Source organism: Cottoperca gobio, chromosome 18 (genome assembly GCF_900634415.1).
Source record: "Cottoperca gobio chromosome 18, fCotGob3.1, whole genome shotgun sequence".
NCBI lineage: Eukaryota > Metazoa > Chordata > Actinopteri > Perciformes > Bovichtidae > Cottoperca > Cottoperca gobio.
In genome coordinates this window covers 9,742,684-9,757,478 of record NC_041372.1, presented here as the reverse complement: position 1 = coordinate 9,757,478, position 14,795 = coordinate 9,742,684, and the positions used below count along the sequence as shown (strand labels likewise).

The window sequence follows — 14,795 nt, the reverse complement described above, 5'->3', positions numbered from 1 at the left end:
AGTTGCGAGGGCTGATAACTTAACACATCATTGCAATAATCAATTACAATTCCGGACATAACACATGACTATTTTACATCTGAATATAACAGCCGAGTGTGTACTCCCAGAAATAAATCACGCAGATCTATTTAACTTGGATGCTCCTGTTGCGCAAAGATACTGCGGCATTTCCTTTATACTCTGTGAGTCGCAGTGCATGCTGGTATCACTCCGCGGGTAGAGGAAATGCTCGTAGACCAATCACATCTGTGTTTACACCATCACCTGTCAAACACACACCCTCTGCTATATTTTCTCTCTGTAAGGTAGGAATTATGTATTTATTTCATCTTCGCTTTTTATTTAAATGTGAACACTGTAAATGGAGTCAAGAGAATAGATACGAGAAAGTCGGTGTGGACTATAAGGAGAAGCAGCCGGGGTTAGCAGGGTTAGCGCCCCCGGAGCGCGAGAGCCGGAGCTGGTGATCTGTCCGCTTGTTTTTTAGCCGATTATAAGAAAGTCCTTGCGCCTAATCATCCCCGGCTGAGGTTGGAGCACAAGCGTTGTGTGTTAGCTTAGCAAACCCTACTATCTAATGTTTTAAACCCTTATAATGTATATACCTATGTTTGCAGTTTGCCTTTTAAGCTAACGGGACCAGCCATACATTTCATCCTCAAGCTAGCAATAAAGCCGAGTCGGCTAAAGAGAGATGCGTCTGGTTGGGGTTAGCTAGCGCGGTGCACGGCTGGATTAATTTCCCCGTCTATATTTCTTATTTATCTGTTGAGATTAGTTGCACTGGTATGCACAGCCACTGCTGAATGAATGTTAAACTGTGTTGCAGAGAGCCGAGTGCTATTTGTTTGTTTTAATGTGTGCATTTCAGTGTAATTGTTAGCGATGTAACAAAGTGTTAGCAGGTGCTGAGCCACAATGGGAGATTTGCGGCAGTAGTTACTTATTTAACCCCTTCACCAATGGTGGAACAAGTATTGTGAATTAAGTCCAAGTAGAAATACCAAATGTAAAAAATAATCAACACTATTAAAAGTCCTTCGTTCAAAATGAGACCTGTTGTGTAAATTGTGTTTGTAATTGTTGTACATGTACCTAAGCATTAATAGCAAAACATGCATAAAGTTTCCGAAGTAAAAGTGCTCGTTATTATTAATGTGTAGTATTTGGTCTGGGTCTAATAGCTGTCATCATATTTAATAAGCTCATATAAGCAGATCTTACTGTCTTGCTGTGTTTGCCTTTAAACTGTAGTGAAGTAGAAGTTTATAGTAGTTTAAAATACAATTACATGCACAGTACTTCAGGAAATGTACTTTGTTGTTCCACCACTTCCCTTAATTTACAGTTATCTTCTTCGTTGCAACTTAAATAGCTTTAAGGTTGTTAAAATCATCTTCCGTACTGTTACTATAATAAATGTTCTCTAACAGATTTCTTCAGCTGAAGCTTCATGTGTGTATATTCCACATTTACAAAGACTTTAGCCCGGCATGTTCGGTATCTTTGTAAGACGCCATGAGCTGAACCTAGAAATGTTGTTGTTTGTTTATCAACTTCAGTAAAGTTTTGTGGTTGGATTAACTCTCAGATTTCCTGAGCCATTGTATGTGTAAAACTATATAAAGGAGGGAAGACGAGCAGAGAGATGTGGGGAAGGGAGGGGGAGAGAAAGCAGGAGAGTGAATCCGATCCAGACAGTGTAAGGTGCAGTGCAGTGTGGGTGTTCACGGTATTAACCCAGCCTCCGTGCTGTTGTAGCTTTTTGATTTACAGTGTTCACTTACAGTCTTTTCTCTCTCTCTCCTGTGCACCCAGGAGCTGAAACACACACACTCACACTGAAGCGCCTACGGTAGCCGCTAACTGGACGGACTCTCTGGCAATTGACCTTTTGCAGGTAAGCCTGGGCTCCCTTTGTACAATACAGTCTGATCGGTTCTTCCACAGCTTTAACTTTGTGTTCCTGTATCCTTCTGCTTTTCACTCCTTGAGATGCATCTTGTACTGTAGTGTAGTTACATCTTCTTGGCTTGTAAGGGGGTTAGCGGCGTCTTTACCTGCAGAAGCAGATTTCATATTGACAGTTATTGTCTGGATACACACCGGGAGCACAGGAACATCTCAGGAGAAGCAATCCTGTCGGAGCTTGTCACAGATATTAGATGATATCACAAAGTCACTGTTGTAGAGGTAAGGGACGAAACCACATTTTCTCCGTCAACTTAATTAGAGAGCACTTTTTACGAGGTTCTCGTAAATGTGTGTTTCTTTTAGGATTTTAATGATTTTTATTTTATTGCTTAATGCATATTTTATCGCTGCACCAGCAGTTCGTAGCCATAAAAATGCAATATTCTCCCTAAATCACCAAACTGCCTCTGTGCTCAGTGCACATGCATAGTCAGAAAAGCAGTTCAAGGATTAGTTTGGATTTAAAAAAAAACCAAAATGCTGGTGGAAGAACCAGATACCGTGATTCTGAGTCACAACCAATACCTGCAGCAGTTGTTTCTAGACTAAGACAGCTTTTAGTATCTGACTTGTGATAACCCCGTCCCTCGGGCTTTCTGGCACGGCGTGTTTGTCTAAGGCTTGTAAAGTCTTAATTGGAGCATCTCAGGTGTACAGCATCGGTATAGCTAAGCAAATCTTATGGGGCAGCCTCGATCTTCTGGGACTTGTGGGAAGCATCCTAGAGAATATACGAAAGTGCAACTAAGGGAGGGAAGAAGAAGAAGAAGAAGAGACACCGTTGCTGTTGGATCGTCCAGTTAGTACTTTATAAATATGAAATGTTATGCAGATACGGCAACTAATGTGTGTTGTCCATACCTTTCTGTCTTAGTGGAATAGCGGAATAAGTCTTAAACCATGAGCTCAGTGGCAGTGTTGACCCCGGAGAGCTTTGCGGAGCATCGCAGTGGCCTGAAGGACCAGGAGAACACGGGTAACGCTCTTCTGTCATCCACTTTGTTAGCTACTTAGCCACTTAATATGCCCAAGAGATCGGTATATGTATTACTTATCACCCCTGTTATCTCCTTTCTTAATTTAATCCTCCTCCATCCATCCATCCATACATGCGTTCTGTTTTCTTCCTCCGTCCTTACTCGCATCCTTTCCTTGTTTATCTTTGTCTCTCCGGGCCAGGCTGCGTCCCGGAGGACGAGGCCTACATCCCAACCTACCTGGAGGCCTTCCCCCCGCTGCCGGAGAAGGGAGCACCCGGGGAAAAGGCCGGGGAGTCGGCTTCGGCGTGGGGCAGCAAGATCAGGCCCATCAAAGCCTCCGTCATCACCCAGGTCAGGCAGCCACTGACTGCATGCATAAGCAGGCAACAGAATATGCACACGTGTACACTTTGACCTTGTGAGTTACACAACTCAGTTTGTATTTTCAAACATTTGACTTAAAGGACGATCGATAATGCAAAAAGAAAACTATGTTGACGTCTGTCGTTCATTTCACGTGCCACATTAGCGATGAGATGCACCAGTTACGGGGAAATAAGCAAATGTAATGTAAGCTTGCCCCTCCTCCCCGCTGACCCTCTGTAGGTGTTCCATGTGCCCCTGGAGGAGCGTCGCTACAAGGACAACAGCCAGTTCGGGGAAGGCGAGGAGGCCAAAGTGTGCTTGGATATCATGCAGCGGACGGGGGCCCACATTGAGCTGTCTCTGGCCAAAGATCAGGGTCTGTCCATCATGGTCACCGGCAAACTGGACTCTGTCATGAAGGCTCGCAAGGAAATCGTCGCTCGCCTGCAGACGCAGGTAAATTCACCGCCGTTGTTTGTTCCAAGTGTAAACGGCTGGCCGGTGGGATACTGAGTGCACGGCAGGGATGTGTTCTCGACCAGATCTATTCATAATTCTAATAATAATAATAGTGAATATTGTACGTTTTAAAAGCATTAATGGATTTGTCAAAGCAATTTAAGTTGCATTACCAAGATGCAGAATAATATAGACGTACGTTGATGATTCTTCATGACGTTGTGATTTAATATATAACATAAACATTAAACTGTCATGACATCACAACCTTGAGTGGAAGTATTGTCATTTAGCCAGTTTAAAATGCCGATTATAACTTCTTTATCTTGATACATTGTGGGACAATATACTGGTGCAGGCGCGCTGTGTGTCTGTATTCTTTTCACTTTTATTGTTATTTATTGTTGCATCCTCAGGAAATGACATAGGATAGTTAGTTCCAGCTACAGACAGGTCGGTTCAGGACAAAAAGTTTTGCAAAAAAAAGAATGAGCGTCAGCTCCCGGGGGGGGGGGGGGCCTTTCTGGGCTTCAGCAGTAAACATGCTGATTTCCACCTGTTCAGCTGAGCTGCAGTTATTGATACAATAGTGCAGACAAACGATACGTCCTCTTCACAAGGTCGAATGCTTTTGTTTTTGTTTACCTACTAAAAACTCCCGTATTCCATTGTTACTGTTAACCCCCCCCACCCCCCCCCCCCCCAGGCCTCAGCTACGGTTGCCATCCCCAAGGAACACCATCGCTTTGTCATTGGTAAGAACGGCGAGAAGCTGCAGGAGCTGGAGCTGAAGACCGCCACCAAGATTGCTATTCCACGTCCTGACGACCCCAGCGCCAACATCCGCATCACTGGCACCAAGGAGGGCATCGAGAAGGCTCGCCATGAAATACTTCTGATCTCTGCTGAACAGGTGAGCTGTGTGATCTTTAAAGATGTCCGCCTTGAAAGCAGAAGTAGTTGGAGGATTCAAATCGTCGATGCTGAATTAGTTTTTATGATTTACATGTGCCATTGTTTAATTGCCTCCCCCCCCCCCCCCCCCCCCCCCCCCCCCCTCCCCCGTCACACTCACCAGGACAAGCGTGCAGTGGAGCGTTTATCCCTGGAAAAGGCCTTCCACCCCTTTATCGCCGGCGCCCACAACCGGCTGGTGCAGGAGCTGAGCCAGGAGACGGGCGCTCGCATCAGCATCCCCCCGCCCAGCCTGCCCAAGGACGAGATCGTCATCACCGGGGAGAAGGAGGCCGTCGCCTTGGCGCTCAGCCGCATCCGCGCCATCTACGACGACAAGGTGCGATTTATTATCTGCAGTCGGGGCCCTTAAGCTTTAGTACTTAATGACCTTTAACCGTTCAATTGATTTCTATGTGCCCATCATGCTCTTGTCTATTTGCTGTTGTTTGTTATTTTCTCGTTCTTTTTGCCGCCGTTCCTTTCCTCTGTAAGCGCTGAATTAAGAATCCACAAGCATCGAAGCGCAAAGCAGAACAATGAAAAAGGGGATCCCAGAAGGACGCGCTGTGAGCGAGCAGATTGGGGGTTTAGTGCAGGACCTGCAGACATTAACGTCTCATTTTTAACCGCTTGTTAAAAACACTTAAACGCCATCTGTAAGAACGACGTTTGCTTACACACTGAGGAGGTTTTTAGCATTGTTTGTTTTCCCCACCACACGCGAGAAACTGTAGAAGATTGATGCATGAAACGTGGTGAGGAAGTGTGTGTTAGTGTGTGTGCGCCACGTTGAGTTCTGGTGATAGGCAGGCCGGAGATAATGTGGAGAGAAAATTGGATTTTGCCAGAGAACAACAGGATGAGAATGCTAATGTCATTCAGTGCATATGCATGAGAAATATATTTTCTCTTGCTTTCAATCACTCTCCCTCTCCGCTCCCCTCTTGCCAGCTTATTTACTCTCCTCTTCCGTCTTCCTCTTCATCTTCCCTGCCCTTCCTGCTTCCTGCCTGTCCTTCCTCTATCTGTCTCTTCCATTTTCTTTCTTCCACATCACCTTTAATCGTCTCCCCATTGTCTCCGCAGAAGAGGAAGACCACCACCATCTCCGTGGAGGTGAAGAAGTCTCAGCACAAGTACATCATAGGCCCAAAGGGCAACACCCTGCAGGAGATCCTGGAGACCACCGGGGTGTCTGTGGAGATGCCTCCTCTGGACTCCGGCTCAGAGACCATCATCCTCAGGGGCGAGCCGGACAAGCTGGGACCGGCGCTCACACAGGTCTACGCAAAGGTATAATTATCATCCCTACACTTTAACAGCGATTCGATCCATCGTTAATATAACAATTGGAAGCCAGGTATTTATTGCCGGTGCATCAGTCTGTAACCGCTGATGAGTTGTTGCTCATTCGGAGACTTCAGTGAGGTTGTGAATGTAAATGGGATTTGAACTCGTAAGCCATTTGTCCCCGTGCAGGCGAAGAGTGTGATGGTGGTGGAGGTGACCGCCCCGGCCTGGCTGCATCGCTTCATCATCGGCAAGAAAGGACAGAACATCGGGCGGATCACACAGCAGCTACCACGGGTAAGGGGAGAGGGGGGAGAGGGGGGAGAGGAACCAGAGATAAAACACACAAACTGCTCCTACAATATGACGGCGCACTTTGAGCGGTGAAGGAGCCGAAGAAAGAGGGAACATCAGGAGGACTGAAATGTGTTTTTATTTACTGTGACACTAGTGGTGGGGCGGGAGAAGTTGATCTTTATGTGTGCGTGTGCGTGTGCGTGTGCGTGTGTGTGTGTGTGTGTGTGTGTGTGTGTGTAGGTTCACATAGAGTTTACGGACGGTGAGGAGCGCATCAGTCTCGAGGGCCCAACAGCGGAGGTGGAACAGGCTCAGGCACAGATGCAAGAGATCATCAAGGACCTGGTAAGTACACACACACACACATATATATATATATATACACACACACACACACACACACACACACACACACACATACACACACAGATTTGATGGGGTTCAGTGCTTTAGCTCAGGGATCAAATTCGGTGACAAATGTCTGCCCCTCTGTGTCCAGCTGGTGAGGATGGACTACACTGAAGTCATCATAGACCAGCGCTTCCACAGACACCTCATCGGAAAGAACGGAGCAAACAGTGAGTGCACGTCTGTTCTGCTGAGCTCAGCAGAAAAAGAACTGGGACATCAACTCTTCTGGGGTTTAGAGTTCAAATGTCAGTGCGACCAGCAATTGTATTTGCTGCTCTTTTAAGCAACTGACTCAGTAACTTGAGCCACTTCTTTTTGTTTTAGTCAGCAGCGTCGCACAACGACATGTCGATGGTGGATTGAAGACAGCCATTAAAAAGAAAACCTGCATGAAATCCTCTTCCCCACCATGCCCCATGATATATCTTGCCCCATGATATATCATGCCCCATGATATATCTTGCCCCATGATATATCATGCCCCATGATATATCTTGCCCCATGATATATCATGCCCCATGATATATCATGGGGCATGATATATCTTGCCCCATGATATATCATGCCCCATGATATATCATGGGGCAAGATATATCATGCCCCATGATATATCATGCCCCATGATATATCTTGCCCCATGATATATCATGCCCCATGATATATCATGGGGCAAGATATATCATGGGGCATGATATATCTTGCCCCATGATATATCATGGGGCATGATATATCATGGGGCATGATATATCTTGCCCCATGATATATCATGGGGCATGATATATCATGCCCCATGATATATCATGCCCCATGATATATCTTGCCCCATGATATATCATGGGGCATGATATATCATGCCCCATGATATATCATGCCCCATGATATATCTTGCCCCATGATATATCATGGGGCATGATATATCATGGGGCATGATATATCATGCCCCATGATATATCATGCCCCATGATATATCTTGCCCCATGATATATCATGCCCCATGATATATCTTGCCCCATGATATATCATGCCCCATGATATATCTTGGGGCATACTTGTGTCTGTAATGATCATATTATGACACAGTCTGACAGTAAAGATGTTTCTTCAGCTGACAAATGTAGACATTTTTAAGTTTGTTTTTGTGAAGTGAGCATCGTGGTAGCTCTCTCTAATGTTTTCCCCCCTTCTGTCGCACCATCCGTCCCCTTACGACAGTCAATCGGATCAAAGAGCAGTACAAAGTGTCGGTACGAATCCCCCAGGACTCTGAAAGAAGCGGCCTGGTGCGGATCGAGGGAGACCCTAAAGGAGTGCAGCTGGCCCGCAGAGAGCTCATCGAGATGGTCCAGAGAATGGTGAGACAAGGGGTCAAAGTGAAGGTCGGTGCATTCCTTCATTCTGCTGAGTCTGCAGGCCTGCTCACACTTTCTTTGTTTACAATTCCCAGGAAAACGAGCGCACCAAAGACCTGATCGTGGAGCAGAAGTTCCATCGGACAATCATCGGCCAGAAGGGAGAGAAGATCAAAGAAGTTCGAGACAAGTTCCCCGAGGTAAGCGTTCCTCTGACCCTCCCTGCACTTTGTCTCGCCCGTTCATCATTGCGAGGTAATTAGTTTTGATCCAGTTGTAATTTAATTGGCAGAGTATTATCTCCTCTGCTTCCAGGTCATTATCAATTTCCCCGACCCGGCGCAGAAGAGCGACATCGTCCAGCTGAGAGGGCCGAAGAATGAGGTGGAGAAATGTGCAAAGTTCCTCCAGAAGATCATCGCCGACCTGGTACGACCCGCCGTGCTCCATCTTTGTTTCGTCTCTGTCGCTCCACACTTGACTTGACAACAGCTGTCTTTGTTTTGCAGATCGAGAACAGCTTTTCTCTCTCCGTTCCCATCTTTAAGCAGTTTCACAAAAACATCATTGGCAAGGGCGGGGCCAACATCAAAAAGGTGAGCCCTTCTTGAAATGCTCTTTGGATTTGGAAGAATGATTACTGATGATGATGATTGGGGGAAATAACAGATGCTGTTTGTGCCAGATCCGTGAAGAGACCAGCACGAAGATCGACCTGCCGACAGAGAACAGCAACTCCGAGATGATTGTCATCACAGGCAAGAAGAGCAACTGTGAGTCCGCCAGAGAACGAATCCTCGCCATCCAGAGAGAGCTGGTGAGAGATGTCGCAACGTCCAGCGTTTCTGGGCAGAAACATCGATTTGTTTTCGTTTGTATTTTCCTTCATGGTCCCCCAAAGACAACAACAGTGGATGTGATTGACAGTTTTAAGAAATGCAGTAGTAACGTGCTATGGGGGGGGGGGGGGGATTTGATTTAGAAAAAGGGTTTTGACAAGAAAAACTTCATTCAAGATCCACTTCCCAGCTCTTTCCTGAGCTTTCGGCCATATCTTTCATTCTTCCTCATCGGATATGATGTGGTTTAAAGCTCTGGGAACGGGGGGGGGGGCAACTGAATTTGGATCAGGACCTTTTGTTGCATCTCTGTCTCCCTCATTCCCTGCCCTTTCTCCACTGTTGATATCTAGTTAAGGAAGACAATGCCCAAAAAGAATGACAAATAAAGCCGGATAAAGATAGTAAGTGGACCTTGAGTTAGGGTTTTATTGTCAAACTTGTGTTTCTAAGGTCAAGAATGAACTTTCATGCTCAATTAAATAATTGCAACCCAACAATTTAGATACATTTAACAGGAATTAAAGTTTAAGGTGCGAATATTTGTCTTTATTTATCAATGAGGGAGGGGGTGAGAAGACCAAAATGCTGCCAGTCGAGGTGTCTCTCATTTCTTTCTTCATCCCTTCAGGCCAACATTAAGGAGGCGGAGGTCGCCATCCCCGCCAAGCTGCACAACTCTCTGATCGGTTCCAAGGGCTGCCTCGTGCGCTCCATCATGGAGGACTGCGGCGGCGTCCACATCCATTTCCCCTCTGAGGGCTCCGGCTCGGAGAAGGTCACCATCAGAGGGCCCGCTGGGGAGGTGGAGAAGGCCAAGAAACAGCTGCTGCAGCTGGCTGAAGAGAAGGTGGGTGGGGAGGTTTGAAGAGAATGATGGAGACGTGAGTCACTATAGAGAGGAGAGCAAATACTTACTACCCTCTCCTTGTCCTCGATCCTTCCTTCGCTTTCCAGCAAGTCAACAACTTCACAGCGGAGCTTCAGGCCAAACCAGAGTACCATAAATTCCTGATCGGCCGCGGGGGGGCCAATATTCGCCGTGTGCGGGACAAGACGGGGGCCCGCATCATCTTCCCGTCACCAGATGACACCGAGCAGGAACTGATCACCATCGTAGGGAAGGAGGAAGCCGTCCGTCAGGCCCAGAAGGAGCTGGAAACTCTGGTCAAAAACCTGGTAACTTATGTTACTTAGTATGCCTGCCTATACTATATATATATATATATATATATATATATATATATATATATATATATATATATATATATATATATATATATATATATATATATATATATATATATATATATCACTGCTGTTGTCTCCCCTCTCCAGGACGACGTGGTGGAGGACAGCACGGTAGTAGACGCTCGCCACCATCGCCACTTTGTGTGTCGGAGAGGCCAGGTTCTGCGGGAGCTGGCAGAGGAGTACGGCGGAGTAGCCGTGAGCTTCCCTCGTACGGGAGCCAACAGTCAGCGGGTCACTCTGAAGGGAGCAAAGGACTGCGTGGAGGCCGCCAAGAAACGCATCCAGGAGATCATCGAGGACCTCGTAAGAGACGTCTGAGAGATTAAGAAACAATGCAGAGACGAATTCAAGCCGTTTCCTATATTTTCATTTTGACCAATTTTACCCAGAAAGATTATTAGTTTTGCCCATAAAGAGACGAAACCTTTGGAAAGAATCAAACTAGTTAAATCAGATCTAATGATTGAGATCTGAAAGCAGCAAAGGGAGAGAAGCAGAAGGGATGGAAGTACTCCTCCTGAACTCAATAAGTGTCTGTGTTTGCTGTTGTTGCCGTTGTTACCCAGCTGTCCCCCTCCCCCCCCTCTCTCTCTCTCTCTCTCTCTCGAGCAGGAGTCCCAGGTGAGTGTGGAGGTGACCATCCCTCAGCGCTACCACCGAGCCATCATGGGGCCTAAAGGTTGCCGCATCCAGCACATCACCAGGGAGCACGAGGTCCAAATTAAGTTCCCAGAGAGAGACGACAGCGCTGCAGGTCAGACACGTAACACACAAGAGAAGAGCACCTGCAGCTATAAGACTAATGATGTTGTTAACGTGTCGCCTCCTCAAAGAGAGAGCACTCAGAGAGTACAGGAACTGTGACCTGCGTATGTCACATTATAGAAGCATCATTTAAATGCTTTATAATATTTAAGCCCCCATGTGGCAGCAACACGTGTTTCTAATGTGATCAGACGGGAAAGAAACAATCTTTGTGTGTGTGGGGGGGGGGAATTCCAGGTCAGGAGCCTCCACCACAGGAAAACGGTGAAGTCAGTCCAGAGGCGGAGTTTGTCGCCCGCAAGTGTGACATCATCACCATCGGTGGGCGTGAAGAGAAGTGTGAACTGGCTAAAGCCGCCCTGCTGGTACGCACCTTTTTAATACTTCCAACGACGGACATGATGCCGCCCCGTGCTTCTACCCCTTCCCTCACTAATGTTCCCGTCACTGCTTCCTCCTTCAGGCGCTGGTGCCCATAACGGAAGACGTCGAAGTGTCTTACGAGCTGCATCGCTACATCATTGGCCAGAAGGGCAGTGGGATCCGGAAGATGATGGAGGAATACGAGGTTAGCTTATACTCTGGTGCCGTCTTCTGGCCATGAGACCTTTTCATGCGTTTGAAAGCGGTTTTAGAACACGCTTAGTTCTTGTGATGCGGACCTCTAATTGATTGTTTGCATGTCGTCTGTGTTGTGTTTTTGTTTTTGCATGTGCAGGTGAACATCTGGGTGCCACAGCCGGAGAAGCAGCTGGATGTGATCAAGGTGACGGGCCTGGTCGCCCACGTGGAGCGAGCCAAGCAGGGTCTGCTCGAGAGGGTCAAAGAGCTGCAGGCGGAGCAGGAGGACAGGGTGAGTCTGCAACACGGTTACCTCATCGTCACATTGTAAGAATACGTGAGAGCTTGAGGTCTCTGCGGCGCCGTCTGCTTTTCAGGCCCTGCGCAGTTTCAAGGTGACCATGTCGATAGATCCAAAGTTTCATCCCAAGATCATCGGCCGCAAAGGAGCGGTCATCTCTCAGATCAGGAAAGACCACGACGTCAGCATCCAGTTCCCCGACAAAGGAGACGAGCAGCAGGTGTTGTGTCTCCAGCTTTTAATACATCTCATTCCTCCTCTCTCCAATTCAAATCGTGTCCTCCTGTCTTACCCTCTATCACGCGTATTTCCCCCCGTCCCCAGGATCTGATCGTGATCTCGGGGTACGAGCGTAACGTGGAGGAGGCCAGTCAGGCCATCCAGCAGCTGGTGGCCGAGTTGCAGGAGATGGTGAGTCAAGATGTTCATCTGGACCCGAGGACCCACGCTCGCATCATCGGAGCCCGTGGCAAAGCCATCCGCAAGCTGATGGAGGAGTTCAAGGTTGATATTAATCAGTATTATTGCATCTTGTTTGATTTCCACCGGTTGTTGTTTTCCGCTGACCTGTTCTGCTCCCGTTCAGGTGGATATCCGGTTCCCTCAGCCGGGCTCCGACGAGCCCGACAAAGTGACGGTGACGGGCCTCCCGGAGACTGTCGACAACGCCATCGACCACCTGCTCAACCTGGAGGAGGAATATGTGAGTTCGCACACGATTTAGAAGTTCAGTGTTTCTCTCCTGGCACTAAAGATGAAAAGTGCAAAAGAAGTTAATTGGGTGCCAAGGCCGTTTGAAGAGCAATTCCCTCCTCCCTCCTTTCTCCACCTCTCTCAGATGCTCAGCGTGACGGAGACGGAGACCTTGGCAGCTTACATGAAGCCTCCATCTCGCTATGGAGGGGGAGGGGGAGCAGGTGGAGGAGATGACAGCAGCGGGGGGCCGGCTAAGGGCTTTGTGGTACGGGACGCCCCCTGGAACGCATCAGGGAACAAGGTTGGACATGCAGACTTGGACTTCATGTTTTGTACATCGAGTGTCTCGCATTGCGTCCACGTTATTATGAGTGCTAACGTTTTGCATGTTTGTTCCAGGCTCCTGACATGAGCAGTGCGGAGGATTTCCCCACGTTCGGGACAAGTGTGGCCCCGAAGCAAGCGTCCGCCTGGGGTCCCAAGAAGTTCTAAAGCCGCTCGTCCCGGAGGAAAACAAAAAAAACTTCTGTAAAGTAGATGATGAAGGGACGAAACAAATCTAATCAAATTGCTGCTCACCTTCCCTCCTCCTCCTCTTCTCTCTTTAGTGACCTTTGTCCTGTCTTTCTCTGTAAAGCCCGTGTATCATCCTCCCACAACCAGCCACAATGAATTCTGGGAGAACTATCCCTTCTTCTCCCTCCCCCCTCCCCCATATGTCTCTCCTCTTAGTACTTTCTCATTCCCCCTGAGAGGAAAAAAAAGAACATCGAGTGCTCTCTTCATGGTTTTGCTGTCCCGCTCTGCCTCTCAGTTGACCCCCCGCCCCCCCCTGACGGTCTCGCTGAGATATTTCAAACTGCCAAACTCCTCTTCAAAATCAAACACACTGCAGTACATTATAAATGTTTCAACTCTGCTGAATCAGAGGAGTGGGGGTCAGAGAGCACTGGGGGAAATATATCCTGAAGCTTTCAGGGGGTGGCGGTCGTGTATCCGAGTAACGACAGTCAAAGCTTTGGGTTTTTAAGCGAAGAAGAAAAAGAGGGGAGTCTGTTTTACTTAGCAAGAAGGGTTTGTAAACAATGACATCTTTTAAGGTTCTTCTTCTGTGGTTTATACAAGAAGGTGGCTCCTCTTTCCAGTCACTCATGTGGTGCTGCAGGTGAGGCAATGAGCTGTGTGTGTGTGTGTGTGTGTGTGTGTGTGTGTGTGTGTGTGTGTGGGTGGGTGGGTTCAGGAGAGGTTTTTCACCCACAGGTGTTAGTAGATCCCGTTTTTATTTATGTAGGAGCTGGGAGCAAAAAAAAAAAAAAAAACCCCAGCTGGCTGTAGTCAAGTATCTGGAGCTTTTATTTTGAAATGATGAATCAAAAGATGTGAAAGTCCTGCACTGATTGTTTGTACTGAAGGTCATTTTATCACTGTTTAATTTATTCAAAAATGAGCCATTTTATTTGAACTACTGTGATCATGCTGTTTTTATAAAAGCCCTCACTGTAGCTTGATGCTTTACAACCTTATGTTTGGGAGTGAATGTTACATCAGGATTTGGGAACATGTCAACAGTTGTTATGTGTAAGTGTACAAAGAACTTTTCGCTATTTTTTTAAACTGTGTGGGATTTTTGTTGTTGTTGGTTTCTGGCATATTTGGAAGACTGTGTGTGTGTGTGTGTGTGTGTGTGTGTGTGTGGAAGTTAAGATGTATATTTGAATGAAGCTGAACCAAACTTTTACATCGTCTTTGTCCGTTTGTCTCTTCTCAGAGCTCATTGAGGTGTTTTACCCTCAGCTCGCCATTAACACTTGAGTTTTCTGTCGACATGCACACAAAACAAACTCCGTATAAACAGCTGCACTTTGCTTTTCTGTCATACAAGTGCTTCACATGTTTTACGTGATATTGTGTTGCCCTGCACGAGACTTAGTTCAAGTCAAAGCTTCCTCGTGCCTGGAGTCTTAAAGAAATAGTTTTAGAAACACAATTACTTGCTTTCTTTCTGAAAATTAAGAGAAGATTGTTATCACAGTAGGGGATTAGCTTAGCATAGCATAAAGACTGGAAGCTATTTCAGCTAGGCGCAATGGAGTGCTGGGCGGATGGATCTATTTGTCAAGAAGTAGTTCCAGCAATAATTAACACCCTCTGAAACCCACAAATTTTAATTTTTAAATCTGTGTACAATTTTTTAAACAAATGGAGATACGACACGAATGATCTCGGATCTAATAAAGCTACCTCTCGGAAAGAAAGCAACGTTCTCAAAATGTGAAACTATTTGAGAGGGCCA

General features: G+C 46.8%; 1 protein-coding gene across 1 annotated transcript; it reads left to right on the top strand.

Annotated features, from left to right (window-relative positions):
- The first annotated feature begins 215 nt into the window (after positions 1-215).
- hdlbpb (high density lipoprotein binding protein b) lies at positions 216-14,240 on the top strand. The gene is made up of 28 exons (XM_029455291.1): positions 216-308; positions 1,822-1,903; positions 2,852-2,953; positions 3,157-3,308; positions 3,564-3,779; positions 4,489-4,695; positions 4,861-5,076; positions 5,826-6,032; positions 6,219-6,326; positions 6,567-6,671; positions 6,826-6,904; positions 7,950-8,089; positions 8,182-8,286; positions 8,402-8,515; positions 8,596-8,682; positions 8,772-8,903; positions 9,557-9,775; positions 9,883-10,104; positions 10,264-10,482; positions 10,792-10,933; positions 11,182-11,309; positions 11,408-11,512; positions 11,663-11,797; positions 11,883-12,026; positions 12,131-12,310; positions 12,393-12,509; positions 12,645-12,803; positions 12,902-14,240. Exons 3-28 carry the CDS (start codon positions 2,878-2,880, stop codon positions 12,992-12,994), a joined length of 3,807 nt encoding a protein of 1,268 aa, XP_029311151.1. The 5' UTR covers positions 216-308; positions 1,822-1,903; positions 2,852-2,877; the 3' UTR covers positions 12,995-14,240.
- Positions 14,241-14,795: the final 555 nt, after the last annotated feature.